Source organism: Sinocyclocheilus rhinocerous, unplaced genomic scaffold, assembly GCF_001515625.1.
Source record: "Sinocyclocheilus rhinocerous isolate Xijiao unplaced genomic scaffold, SAMN03320098_v1.1 scaffold1915, whole genome shotgun sequence".
Lineage (NCBI taxonomy): Eukaryota > Metazoa > Chordata > Actinopteri > Cypriniformes > Cyprinidae > Sinocyclocheilus > Sinocyclocheilus rhinocerous.
This window is the reverse complement of record NW_015639873.1, coordinates 532,376-547,395: the sequence shown is the minus strand read 5'-3', so window position 1 is coordinate 547,395 and position 15,020 is coordinate 532,376. Positions and strand designations below refer to the sequence as shown.

Sequence of the window (15,020 nt, the reverse complement as noted above, 5' to 3'; positions counted from 1 at the left end):
TTTTTTTGCACCCTCAGATTCCAGATTTTCAAATAGTTGTATCTCAGCCAAATATTGTCCTATCCTAACAAACCATACATCAATGGAAAGCTTATTTATTCAGCTTTCAGTTTATGTAGAAATCTCAATTTTGAAAAATTTTACCTTATGACTGGTTTTGTGCTCCAGGGTCACAAATAAAAAATCTAACATGATATTGCTGGATAGTACATTTAGTAGCTTGTAGTGTAACGAGCTACTTTCTCAAAGCAGTTGCTTGACTATGTTTTAACTACTTTAAATTGCTATAGTTGTGCAGTTTGTAAAACTTGTGGCTTGACTTACATGCATCATATTATGAGAAGCAGCTGCTGTGACACAGGAATGCTTTATGGTATGAATTTCCTACTGTAAATATATCAACTTAATTTGATTAGTAATATGCATTGCTAAGAACTTCATTTGAACAACTTTAAAGATGATTTTCTCAATATTTAGATTTTTTTGCACCCTCAGATTCCAGATTTTCAAATAGTTGTATCTCAGCCAAATATTGTCCTATCCTAACAAACCATACATCAATGGAAAGATTATTTATTCAGCTTTCAGGTGATGTAGAAATCTCAATTTTGAAAAATGTAACCTTATGACTGGTTTTGTGCTCCAGGGTCACAAATAAAAATCTAACATGATATTGCTGGATAGTACATTTAGTAGCTTGTAGTGTAACGAGCTACTTTCTCAAAGCAGTTGCTTGACTATGTCTTAACTACTTTAAATTGCTATAGTTGTGCAGTTTGTAAAACTTGTGGCTTGACTTACATGCATCATATTATGAGAAGCAGCTGCTGTGACACAGGAATGCTTTATGGTATGAATTTTGCTATATTGAGAGAAGATAAGACCGTACCATGATCTCCATGGCACTCCAGCGTGACGTGCCCCAGTACATGGCCATTCCCTGGTTTATAACAAATGTCATCGCTCGTACTACCTCTGCAAAGACAAACACACAACAGCGTTCGAGAGAAGCGATATGGCGTAAATGACGCATTCGTCACGCATGCCATGAAAGATGTCAAAGAAATGACAGACCTTCCATAGGGCTGTTCACATCGTTTCGGTTGGCGAAGACAATATCCACGTAATCCAGCTGTAGTCTAGACAGGGAACCTCTGAGACCTGTAGACACATCACCATCACTGTCCGTCCGCTTTATTATTATCATCATCGTGATAGTCATAAACAGCACTTTACCTTCTATGATGTGTTTTCTGGACAGGCCTCTCTCTGTCTCTGCCCTGAGGATTATGAACGCAAATGTCAGAGAGGAGAACTATGGAGTCAGAAAACCTCTCAAGACGAATCTATCCACAAAATGCAATCCATTTAAGTAGTACTGAGAATCTGCATGCTGGAACAAGCAGTCGATATTTAATATTATTGATTTTAAATGCAATATGTGCATTTCATTTGTATATCACGGAAGCCCATTTCTGCAATTAAATAAAAAAATTTAAAAGGGAATAGTGACTTTTTTCTTGCAATTCTGACATTTTTTCTCAGAATTGCATTATGTAAGCTCACAATTCTGACTTTTTTCTTGCAATTCTGAAAAAAAGTGAGAATTGTGAGATATAAAATTGCAATTACGAGAGAAAAAAAGTGAGAATTGCACGTTTATATCTTGCAATTCTGAGAAAAAAGTCAGAATTGTGAGATAAAAAGTCACAATTACCTTTTTTTATTTAGTGGCAGACAACTGCTTCCATAGTATACTGTATATAGCTCACTAGTACATAGACATTTGTTTGTTTTGTCGTTCATTACTGTTGTTGTTTCAATGCACTGGAAGCTTATTCTGACACCAAAATAAATTCCTTGTGTGTGCAAATCACAAAAATGAATCTCATTATGATTATGGCCAGTCATTCAGTTCATTTCCTTCAGCTCTGCCGCGTTAGATTGTGGGGACTGGCATAAATACAGGTAAGCAGAGCATCTGCAGATGCATAAGCATAAGCGTTCCAGTGCTGCATTGACAAATATCAACACTCTTGGAAAACAGTTTGGTTAGAGGACTGGAACTAACTTTTGCATAAAAATCTGTACAATTGTTTACCTTCACAAAATCACTTTTTTTTCTTCTTTTGCATTTATTGATGGTTGATTCACAAACTGTCACATACTGCATTTGCATCACCTCAGATGTGTGTATATTTTGAGACTTTACTAAATGATTATGATTCATAAATAGTTAAAGAACTTGAGCGGCTACATATGTTCATTTTGACACTATTCTGAATCATTTGTGTCGGTCTGAATAAACTGCATGATGAAACTCAACAGATACTCACTGTCCTCCCCAGTAGATCTTAGTCGTTACTACGTAACTGGACCGTCTGAAACAGATTTTTAGGGACAAATGGTGGTTATTATAGTGAGGACAAGCCTAATACTGTCTTATAATTTTGTTCCTAAATTAATCCAAGATTGACCATAACCAGAGCACAGGAATACAGAAATACTTGATAAAATGTAAAAACATTTTTTTGCCACAGAATGAATCAAAAATGAGAGACGTGAGAATAAAAGCAGGTCACCTCCAGCCTTTCTTCTTGATGATGTTCCCTAGAGTGATTTCAGCCCTGCGGAAAAAAAAAAAGGATACAAAATCTGAAAATATATTTTATGATTATTTCTATTACACTGCAAAATAAAAAAAGGTCTCGATCTCAGTCTAGTTTTCCAGAAGATACCATGCCAAAAGATATTACAGTGGTCATATTATATATTTTTTAATATTATAAAACATATATTCTATTATATTTTCAGAAATTGCATGCATGCATTTTATCCTGTTTGACTTGCGTAAATCATAAATGCCACTTAATGTCATTGTTTTCTTACTATCCCTACGCAGTGCATTTAAAGTGACCCGGCTACTAGCACTGTCTATTTCCAAACTGTTTTTTAAATCAATTGATAAATTATTATAATGTGTTACAAAATACACAGTGCGGTTAGGTGTCATGTCGTGCATTAACCCTATGCCATGCTTTTAAATATATTTGTAATTGCACATGTGTGTTTATGAAGTTGCAACTTTTTAATTGCAATACTGAATAACTCACTATAGTTACAATCCAGTATTTTACATGTGCTTTAGTATGCTAGTCAACACATCAAAATAAGTGTATATCTCGACAAAAGATTATTAAAACAATGCTGAAATGTTAAAAATGTCCGTTTTTAATTTGACTATCACAAAGCACACTTTTTAAAAGTCTACTTAAGTGTGTTAAAAAAACATAGTCATGAAAGCGTCTCTCTTTCAGTACATTTAAGTGGCCTTTTATTTCATGACTATTATTATAGATATACATACATTTAAGATTTAAAGTACAAGTGCATGCTCAACACAATTAAGTGCGCTTCTTTCTCACAAAATACATTCAGAAAAAACCCCAGATCTATGTCTGTCGGATACAGTATAATCACTTTTATATCCACTGCATCGGTGGGAATCTTACCTGCCTGAAGCGTACACTTCCGCTGTGTCGAACAGATTGACTCCATTCTCATAAGCTACCGTCATCACACTCTCTGCCATCTACAGAAAAACATCCACACGCAGAAGATGACAGAGATCTGGCCATTTAAAGACACGATCTTGGTGCAAAGCGTTTCAGTCCCTCAGAACAATGATTTAAACTCATGCAGACTAGCATGCAGTAGCTATTTATGTTTGCTTATTGATTTCAATTACATGCACAAAAAACATTTTTCTAAATTATCTTCTTTTATGTTTCACAAAGTTATACAGGCTTGGAACGACACGAGGTTGAGTAAATGATGACAGGTTATTTATTTATTTGTTTGTTAACTCTTCCCTTAAGTGTGTCAATAACATACATAAAACACTGGAGGTAATCATGTGAAATTAAACAACATTTATCCTGAACATTACGATTCACCTCATCAGAGATCTGAGATCCAAATGTCACCCAGGTACCTGTGGACAGAAAGAGAGTGAAGATGAAGAAAATAAGGCGTAAAACACAGATTGGAGAGGGCTGGGATGCATAAAATACAAGAGAAAAAAAATGTGCCAAAGATAAGAAACATCACAACTTATTTCAGTTGTTACACAGGAATTAAAACGTAACTATGAAAAAATACCTAATGAATCATCAACTTGTCTCTTTTAAATTTTCAGAAAACATCTCGACAATGTCCAACACGAACTAAGTATGAGCAGTATATTTTTTTATCTTAATGTTACTTAGTTGAGAGTGCATTAACTAATGCTAACATACTTTTTGATTTTAAAAACGTCTTAGTAAATGTAGAAATAAGCAAGAGCTAAGATTAATAAATGCTGTTGAAGTGTTGTTCATTGTTAGTTCATGTTAACTAATGTAGTTAACTGCAGTAATATTAATAAATTAATTTGAATGAAATTATAAAGTGTTATAAGAATTGGTAAAATAATGATTGATTTCAACAGGTTTGTCTGCCATTGGTTAGAATGCAATGCTGTGACTTATTTATAGTCGTCAGTGCATAAGCTGGGATAAAGAAAGTATTTAAACATGGAAAAAAATAGACACTTCAGCTTTAAATAGATGACTGACTCCAGGTTAAACCTTGAATAGTTTCAGTCTTAAACAGAGATGACTGAAAATCACTGGTTACTCACCAAGACCCAAGCAAGAAACACGTAGACCCGACTTTCCGAGGTTTCTGAGAGAAAAAATGAAAGAGGGAGAGAAAATTTAGTCATTTGAACTCTGCTTTTGATGTAGTTTTATCAAATTAAGATTTGCTTAATGATGTGCTATATTGTCAACATGCTTTAACTGTAACTGTATTCATTTGCATCAAACAGAAAAATGAAATCAGTAATTCTGCATATTCTTCATATCGCTTACATAAATACCAGGTTCTGTCATGAAACTCTAGATGGCGCAGGCTATCGGTCCTTAACGTAACTGATGATATTCTTAGCACTAAACGACTTGTCACAAGCTGATTTGTTCACGTTGCATTCGCAGCCAATGAGCTTGCTGCTTTACATTTAAATGGCTGATTAGCATTCGCTTGAGAGTTCCTCTGAAACCCTCCACCTCCCCCAGCTCCACCTGTATAGATCTGCGGGGCTATTTTATATGCTATTTGTGCAGCAGCAGTATGTCTTAAATACTCACAGCACCATATCGGCTCATGTATTGGCAGTAGCAAGTTCCTGTACTTGCTTGCAGCACCAGCAACAATAATCTACAAACACAGCAATAAAACCAAAACCATTGTAAAATGGCTAATAATAGATAAAAGTGTTGAAAACTAGTGTAGCACCCTTGGTGTTTTAATTACAGATGCATGCTGTTCGTGAGAACACCAGTTGAAGATCCGCCTGCTTTTCATTTCAACCGCTGCTCGCTTACGTGTCCGATAGAAACAGAGAGATAGAAAGAGACAGACTGTCAGCGTGTTTAGATCCAGGCGGCTGAACCACGCTTTCTCTTCTCTGCATCTATTTTTGTTTGCCCGGCCAGTCTATTTATAGATTGGTTGCAACTGTGCGTTTGTTTGCGTCCAGTGTGTGCGTGTGTGTGTGTGTGTGTGTGTGTGGAATGGACTATTCGTTATATTGATATAGACATATTACCAGCCAAGACCGTGAAGAATTGCTAAATTATCATTAATCATGAATCATTAAGCATGAATCATTAATTTGATCTAAAAAAGCTGAGAAAAAAGGCACGTCTATTCATCACATGAGAGGACTGGGTGAGAGAGGTAGAGAAAGCTGCAAAGCTCTTTCTCGCGGACACAAATATTTTCACTTTCACTGTCATCCTTCATTTTTATCTTTCTCCAACCTTTCCCTTTTTCCACAGCGCTGCATTAGAGCGCTGAATCACACACACACACACGCGCGTGCACACACACACATCTATATGCATGTATATGATGAGAAGCCGTCATAAACCATATATACCAGTACACACTCACATACACACACACACACACACACACACACACACTCACACACACACACACACACTATGATGGTGGAGACTTTCTGTGATATTTTCTAGCACCTAAACACTCTGACAGTGAAACATTTGTAATCTTGCAAAAGATCAAATAAATGCTGTTCTTTTGAGGAAAGAATCCTGAAAAATGTATAATTCAAAGAATGTCAAAAAGGAATGTTTCTTGAGCAGCAAATCAGCATATTATACTGATTTCTGAAGATCATGTGACACTGAAGACTGGGGTAATGATGCTGAAAATTAATTTCACAATATTACTGCTTTACTGTAGTTTTGATCAAATAAATCGAGCCAGAGACTTCTTTCAAAAACATTAGGAAATCTCACAGACACCAAACAGTAGTGTGCAATGACAAAATTGTAATTTATGGGTGCACTAATCTTGTGGTTTTTCTTTTGGGAACCAGCCAACAGGAGGTCATTTCAGGTTTTGCTAACAATGCTGTAACCCCCACACACTATTTTCACATGCTGACAGATGCTGCGATATTTGTCCAAGTGATATCTCCACCATGAGTTGATTTCCAAAACAGCAGCAGTTGGGACAAACGTTGAGCACCTGTACATTTGTTAAGCTTCTGTTTCTGCAATCATGCAAGGTAGTCCTGCTGCAAATACTATACATACTATGCAAACATGTATTTTCTGGTTGTGACTGTGTTATGTGATGCAGCATTTCAATTTGAGAGTGGAAATTTTATATCCATATATAAAATATATATGATTTTATATCATTGGTGAACACTTTATTTGTTAAAGGCATTTGCTGCAAAAGATAGAAAAGATCTTTTAAAAGTCGCACGCTCTCTATATCTCTTTCTTTTGTCTCTTTTCCCATTTTCTGTGAGATGGAGAAGTTTAATAATGCTGAGATCTTGGCTGATTCTCTTTTTCCTACCATAAGCCTCACTGTAAATCATCCTGTTGACACACAAGCACATGCTCAATAACACCGGCCTCTGCAGCAACCACCGACTTCTATTTACTGATATGTTTACAAAGGGTATGTATAGACAGACACACAATTATAGTTATAGTAAGCACTGTAGGAATCCATGCTACTGTGTGCTTTCGTAAAAAGCTGGAGTATTTGTGTCTAGCTGATGTAACCAGAAGTGGATGATCGTGAAAGATTATTTTATAATAATCATGTCATTCCCTGTCTGTAGTGCAAATGGCTGTGTGTGTGTATACAACTGTAAGAAGCAAACAGTCACTAATTAATATCTCAGTTGGCTCTCATTGACAGCAACGAGAGCAAAAGTGGATTATAGCTAAACTCTCCCGCTTCTCAGTTGTTTCTCTTGAGAAGAAGACCCCAGTGATCTCACACATGCCTCTATGTAGAGAGCTTAACAAGAGAGGTCTCAAACTGTGCTCAAGATCCCAAAGCCTGCAAGTAATTTTAATATGAATTATAACTGAACTAATATTTCTCAATGCATTCTTTCAAAATACCCAAGCAATGGCATTCACATTAACTGTATAGCTACTGTATTTCAAGAATAGCCTCGTCTGTTTTCTCAAGGATTTCAGAAGAAACATCTAAGACAAAGTTGACACCTCCTGTAACAATTTATTATTATAAAAGGCCTAAGACATCTTATTGGGAGATACAGAGTGACAACTGATCTTTATATGCATTTTATGTTAGCGATCTATTATACTGTTATTAAAAATGATTTACACAAGCTATCAGAATTGCATCTTACCTTTTGTCCATATAAATATCATTGCATATTTTCGCTCGGTTTGGGCCTCTGAATAAAACTGAGCCGTTTTTTTAAACACATTCTCACTCCCAACTCGTCACATATTGATGCTTGGTCAGAATCCCTTTCTAACACTTCGGCATCATACATGGATGCATGGGAATATCGCCATGATGAAATTACATATTGGAGTATTAATAAATACCTGTAAATAAATATCTGTGCAATACAAGTGTTTTATGTTGTTGAGAAGTGGGTAGGTTTAGGGTAGAAGTGGGGTTAGATGTTAATTTTTTTTTTATATAAAATGTATGCTTTTACATATGGAAAGAATTACATGCATCATTATCTTACGCATGAACTGAAAGCAACGGAGACGCCGAGGGATCCTGATCAAGTGTAATTATGTAATGAGCTCCACAGACTCACTATATCATACTATAATACCCATTTTTTCCCCAAATTTTTTCCTTTTTTTTTTTGATTTTCTCCTAAACATTTAATAAACTCTTCCATTTTTTGAATGATTTTTTTTTTTGGTCTGTTATTTAATATGTCAGGCTTTACAGGGTTAAATGCAACTATGAGCATGTTCACTGTAACATCAAGGACCAGCACAACAACACAGAGTAATATTAGGCATGCAAAAATTCACATTAAAATTATTATTATTATTATTATTTAAACATACAAATTAACTTGTAGAATTTAGAAATTACAACAAAAGAAGAGGAAAGTAGAATTTATGTCAGCTTGAGCACTGCTGTCATTAAAGCAAAATTGAAATACCAAACACTAATTCATTCTCAAGTTTCTTCTTTTTTTTTTTTTTAAATGAAACGTTTCACTCACATTGTTATGCTGATAATATAATTCGCAGTGACATGACACATTATATTTTCTCCTGTGGTCTCAGACTGTTGGGCCCCACTGTATATGCAAAGGTCACATCATACATCAACACAGACATCAGGCAGGTTCATAAAAATCAGAAATGCAGAGCACACAACTCCTCAGACACACTCCTCTCAGAATACTGCAGTGCACCACAACAGGGTGGAGAGAGAGAGAGAGAGAGAGAGAGACAGAGAGAGCAACAAATGTGAAAATGTGAGTGAAGGCAGATAAAGTGGGAATGAAATAATGACAAGATGAGGCAAAATTGAAAAAAATAGAAATAGGCAGAGGACAAAGAGTGAAAAGCAACGCGATAGAAAGACAGAGGGAACAATATTGAGGGAGAGCAGTGAACATCGAGAGAGAGAGGGAAGAAAATGAACAGTAGTGGTGGGAGAGAACAGCGCACACTTCTCCACAGTGTGTCTGTCTGCAAGCCGTAAAAGGCCCATTCTGATTAATGTACTTTATAATGAGTTAGCATAGGCAATTACTGCACATGCTGAGAAGTGACAAAAAAAACCATTGAGTGAGCAAAAGAGAGAGAGAGTTATGTGTGGAATGGATTTCTATCATATTACTTCTTCTACATACTATTCTACATACAGTCGTCACCCAAGAAATGGAAGATGAAGCTGAGCACATTATATTATGTAATATTCTCTGGTGCACAGTATGTATACAAACACACACACACACACACATATACTGTATATACTGTGCACCAGAGAATATTGCATAATATAATGTTCTCAGCTTCATCTTCTATTTCTTGTGTGACAAATGAACTGAGAGCAATATCAACCATTAGTTTGATTAAAACTTTAGCATACACTTTAGCATACTTTTAAAAAGAGTACTTGTTACGGAAATAATATATTTTAAAAGAATAATATTTTTAGATTTTCAGACAGCAGTATGTGCATTTTTTTTTTTTTTTTACAATTAAATAAAAATGTAATATAGTTTAAATTTATATTAAATGCAATTAGTTGAATTTAAGAGTGCTTTTTGACCCACTTAAGTAAGAATTCAATCATTCTTTTTATGCAATTTCAGAAATGACTTCTATTTTCTTTGACATGTAGTTAAAGCGTACTGTCGAATGTACTGACAAGCATTTATGGTGAACTAAAATACACTATGAATATATGTCAATTGAAACTTGCGTGTACTGTGTATTGACATGTATTTGTAATTACACATTTGTAATGCTGAAGTTACATTTTAGTACAAAATAAATGAACTTACACTTAACACATTACAGTTAATAATGAAGTTAATAATTAAATAATAAGTACTTAATAAGTATTAATAATACAAAATAATAAGTACTTTACATGTGCTTTAGTATGTTAGTCAACACAAGTGTCCTTCTTGAAAGCACAACAAAAGATGATTAAAACAGTGATTTATAATGTACATTAAAGTAAACTTTTACAAGTGCACTTTTTAAAATTGTACTTAAGTGTGTAAAGAATCATATAGTATTGAAAGTTGCAATGCAAACAGTATTCACTGTTTATTATCCCGGCTAAAAATCATTCTTAGCTTGTTTCCATTATGGATTATCCTCTAGAGAGCAAGCTCTTGGTAACACAGCATCACAGCTTAAAGGAACACTCCACTATTTTCGAAAGTAGGCTCATTTTCCGACTCCCCTAGAGTTAAACAGTTGAGTTTTACCGTTTTCGAATCCGGGTCTGGCGGTAGCACTTTTAGCTTAGCTTAGCATAGATCATTGAATCTGATTAGACCGTTAGCATCTCGCTCAAAAATGATCATAGAGTTTCTATATTTTTCCTATTTAAAACTTGACTCTACCATGTGTTCCAGCAGGCGCAATGATATTATGCAGCGCCTGAAAATAGTCTGTTTAACTCTAGGGGAGTCGGAAAATGAGCCTATTTTCAAAAATAGTGGAGTGTTCCTTTAAAGGGACAGTTCACTCAGTAATGAAAATTAACTCGATAAGTCATGATTTACTCATTCCAAACCTATAGTATATGCATTTCTTTCCTCTGTGAACATAAAAGAAGACATTCTGAAAAATGTCTCAGTGTTTTTTTTCTTCTCCCATACAACAGTTTTGGACCCCACCGACTTCAATTGTATGAGCAAAAGGAGTTGAAACATCCTTCAGAATGCACTTTATTTTACGGTATGTGCACTCACAGTGTACTGTCCCAAGAAAATACTATATATATGGAGTAAACATAGGTTAGGGTTAGTACGATTACCCAGTCTTCTTTTGTGTTCAGCAGAAGAAATAAAGGTCATAAAGTGAACTGTGTGAACCGTCCCTTTAATAGTATTGTTTGTAATTTGAAAATAAAAATCGCAAAGGTCTCAGAGACTCCGAATGTGTCTCAGCATGGTGAGTACCTCTCATCTCATCTCAGAAATCAAACTCAGTTAACTGTAGCTGTAGCTGTGGCCAGAACGAATCAGCATTGAAAGAAGTACCACATGTGACACATCTGATCAATCCATGTCCCAAAATGCATTTTAAGAAAATGAGCTCCATTCCCTGGAACTCTCTACTCTTCAAAAATGTAATCTAGGCATTTAAAGCAACAATCTTCTCCACAGCTGACAGTATAATGCAGCTACTCGCTTGGTTAACCTATTAATGCTTGCAGTGCTACAATGCTACACTGGTAATGGAAGACTAACCATGACGTTGACTCTCATTTTCTGTGATTCTACAGTGTCTGAAGCAATAGCAGGCATAACAACAGAATATTTGTAATGATATGGGACAGGAATGAGACCAGAAATGTTTCATGACATTATACTGGCAAAAAATTGAATGCAGTCAAATATGAGTCATCATATGCCTGTGAGTTCAAATGAGGCGGGGCATAGAGGACCTACAATAATGTACAGTATTTGAAAAATAATGTATTTTTTGAACATTAAAGCATGTCAACATGTTCTGTTACACCAAATACACAAAATAATGATCTTTAAAAAAGCATCATATGACCCCTTTAATGTAATAATGACTGTTAGGGCATAGGAGCTAGAACTAAAACTGAAGACACAAGACTCTAAAACCCAAATATAAATGTGCAAAGAGTTGCTGGTCTTGTGGAGGATTCTGGAGGTTTGGGTCTTGGGTTAAGTCATGGTCCAGTTTTGGGCCTCAAGGGTTCTAGTCTTGCTCAGGGTCTCAGAGGGTCATGTCAAATTAAAAGTCTTACTCCACAGTAATCATTATGTTTTAATATTCTTTTGCACTTGTTTTGATGTCTTGACTACGTCTCGGTGTGCTTCATCATTACAGATAATTACAAATATTTAAATGCATGACATACAAGTTTCAATATGTCATTGAAATGACATTCAAGCATATTCCAGTTTATCATAAATGCTTGTCAGTACATTCAGCATAGTTCAAAAGCCAATAGAAATAATTATGAAAACACACGCAAAGATGTACTTACGTCCTACTTAAAAGGCACTCTAAAGTTCAGCTTTAATGCTTTCGATGTGTTGGCCAAACATTTTCGCCCCTATGTTGTCTCGGATAAGTGTTAGAGATTTAATGGTGATCTTAGTTATGGATTTTGTGTGGGAACCAGAGATCACTCTGATTATGTTGATTATGATTGATCTGTTGATTACGATCTTGGGTAACTGAGAGAATTACATATTAGAAGACTGAACTGAACAGAGGGACCCAGAATACATTCATTTCATTTGCCCATATTTTGTATCATACTTATCTTTAGCCAAAACAGCAGTTAATCTTTCTTTGTTTTTACCTAAAAATACATTAAAATTCCAGACATGTATTTCCAAGTCAGTGCTGAAGGTCAGAGAGTTAATGCTCGTGCAGAACTGTTTCAGAAGTCTACAGTATTAGTTTTTTCACTGGTTACAGTGCCTGAGATCTGATTAGTTTTACAGATTTGTACATGATACACAGCGTTAATGAAATATCTCACTCTAAAACGAAAATTCTTCCATCATTGACTCACCCTCATGTAGTTCCAAACCCATATCTTTCATTCATTTTCGAATCATAAATGAAGATATTTTTAATGAAACCTGAAAGATTTCTGTCCCTCCTTTGGAAGTCTATTCACTGAAAACCTTGACACTTCAAAAAAGTTCATTGTAAAAGAAATCCATATAATTCAAGTGGTTTGATCCAAGTCTCCTGAAGAGACACGATCACTTTATATGATGAACACGTTTAATTTAGGCTTTAATTCACAAATAAACATTGCTCAAAACACACATATATAGAGCACATTAGAAATGGCAATAGGAAGCTCAATCGTGTTTGCGTGTTGTGCTGTCTGCATGTATTTTAAACCTCCTTGTTTCAGATCATATAGTGCATGAATCATATGGAAAACTTTGATGATGCTTTTTGTCCTTTTTGGAAGTTAATTTTTGTTGTATGGGAAAAGAGCAACATGGACATTCTGCGAAATATCTTCTTTTGTGTTTTTCATTAATGCAATACACGTCATACAGCTATAGAACAACATTAGGATGAGATTTATCACAAATGATCATTTTCATTGAACTAACACTAAAAAAACAAACAAACAAAAAAAAAACATTTCACAGTGAAAATGACCCTTGTGAAAAAGAAATACACTTAGAAAGAGAAAAAGAGAGAGAGAGAGTACGTATTACAGAAATAATAGTGCAAACTGAATGTAGTGTTTTTGAACATTTAATTTTATGTTATTTACAATTTTAAAAAAAATATTAATATTAAATGCAATTAGTTGTTTTTTGACCCACTTAAATAGGACTTAATTACGTCTATTGTATTTGAAATAAGATTAAAGTATATTGCCGAATGTACTTAAACTAAAATATACTTGTATTGTCTATTTTCTATTGAAACTTGTATGAATTTAAATATGTTTGTAATTAGACATTTATGGTAGGGCTACATTATATTACATTTTTAATATATTAACTTTAAATGTAATATCAAACAATAAGTGTATTTCTTTAAAGTAAAACAAAAAGATTATTAAAACATATTTCGTTTTTGTTAAAATAAAATTAAAACACAATGATTTAAAATGTACTTGAACATAAAACCTTTCATTTGACATTATTACAAAGTGCACTTTTTAAAAATTGTGTTACGAAAAATGTAGTCATGAAACTGTCTCTCACACTTAAGTACACTTAAGTGGCCTTTTATTTCATTGAAATTATATTATCTTCAAGTACAGCAAATGCACTGTACCTTTAAGATACAGAGTACATTACAAGAGCACATTCATTACAATTAAGCGCACTTTCACAAATGGAGAACCTTCTAATGTTAAAGTGTGTCTTCTAGTGTTACTTTACAGCACACACAGCACCAACAAACATCCATTATATTTACACAAAGACACATGAACATGTTAAACACGTAAATCACAGCAAGCCACTTCAGCCCTGCAGGAACTGATATAAAAACCTAACATATGGTCTGTGAATAATTTTCTGGCTAACACAGAGCGCTGGCTAAGGATGTTGCTGTATAACCTTTCTCTACGACAAGCACAACTGCGATATTCACAGATGATGTGCTATCAGACGCATATGTTTCTTAATGGCCTCCATCTCCCAGTGCATGAAAATGAAATGGTAGCTTTTTAATCACAACAATTAGGGGTCATTAGCATAATTATAGCTGTTGTTATTCTGAATGGCATTAATGCTATTACACAACAAGTATATTCTAATGTGTTGGTATACATGCCTTACATTTAGAAAAAAGGAAAAGAAAAGAAAAATGCATGTGGGTGCATTTAACTGCATTTATGTGGGGAAGCTCTGAATAACATGCTATCTACTAATTATCAACGCAGGAAAGAAACCATTATTGTTGCACACAATAAAAAAAAGTAGGCAGTATGCAGTGTACACTGTGCAACATGCAGTAAGCAGTACACTAGTATTCTGAACACACTACTGATCAGTAAGAAAGTAAGAAAGAGAGAGATTTGATGAAAATCTCTTTATCTTACCCACATGAAACAGGTTTTGACATGAAAGCACAGTGCACAAGTTACAGTGCTTTTGTGTCTATATTAATTAAAAAGTGAGATGACAGTTTATTGAGAAAACTCCACAAAAACAATTTCTCTTTTCGCCTGCCAACTTCCACCGTCTGGCTAATAATCTCCTGTCCTTTCACCATTGGCACAGCTGCTCAACAGACAGGACTCCAGTAATAACACAACGTAAACTAGATCAACTTTGAAGTTGGCTTAAGTAAGCCTGGCCAAAAGTTTGAAGTAGTTTTAAAAGATTGAATTCTGAAGGTTTTAATAAATAGAACTTTGAAATGATATGACAGACAGATAGATAGATAGATAGATAGATAGATAGATAGATA

The 15,020-nt window shown here is 34.7% G+C and overlaps 1 protein-coding gene across 2 annotated transcripts in view; it reads right to left on the bottom strand.

The window, feature by feature from the left end:
• The window catches only part of LOC107752242 (voltage-gated potassium channel subunit beta-3-like), a 35,125-nt gene that overhangs the window by 7,409 nt on the left and 12,696 nt on the right, over nucleotides 1-15,020 (bottom strand). For both annotated transcript variants that reach the window (XM_016568171.1, XM_016568170.1), the window contains exons 2-9: nucleotides 4,682-4,725; nucleotides 3,957-3,994; nucleotides 3,513-3,592; nucleotides 2,583-2,627; nucleotides 2,337-2,381; nucleotides 1,237-1,280; nucleotides 1,075-1,161; nucleotides 890-975 (exon numbers count right to left, since the gene is read on the bottom strand). In XM_016568171.1, the coding sequence (XP_016423657.1) occupies nucleotides 890-975; nucleotides 1,075-1,161; nucleotides 1,237-1,280; nucleotides 2,337-2,381; nucleotides 2,583-2,627; nucleotides 3,513-3,592; nucleotides 3,957-3,994; nucleotides 4,682-4,725 (469 nt within the window). The remainder of the gene's footprint in view (nucleotides 1-889; nucleotides 976-1,074; nucleotides 1,162-1,236; nucleotides 1,281-2,336; nucleotides 2,382-2,582; nucleotides 2,628-3,512; nucleotides 3,593-3,956; nucleotides 3,995-4,681; nucleotides 4,726-15,020) is intronic.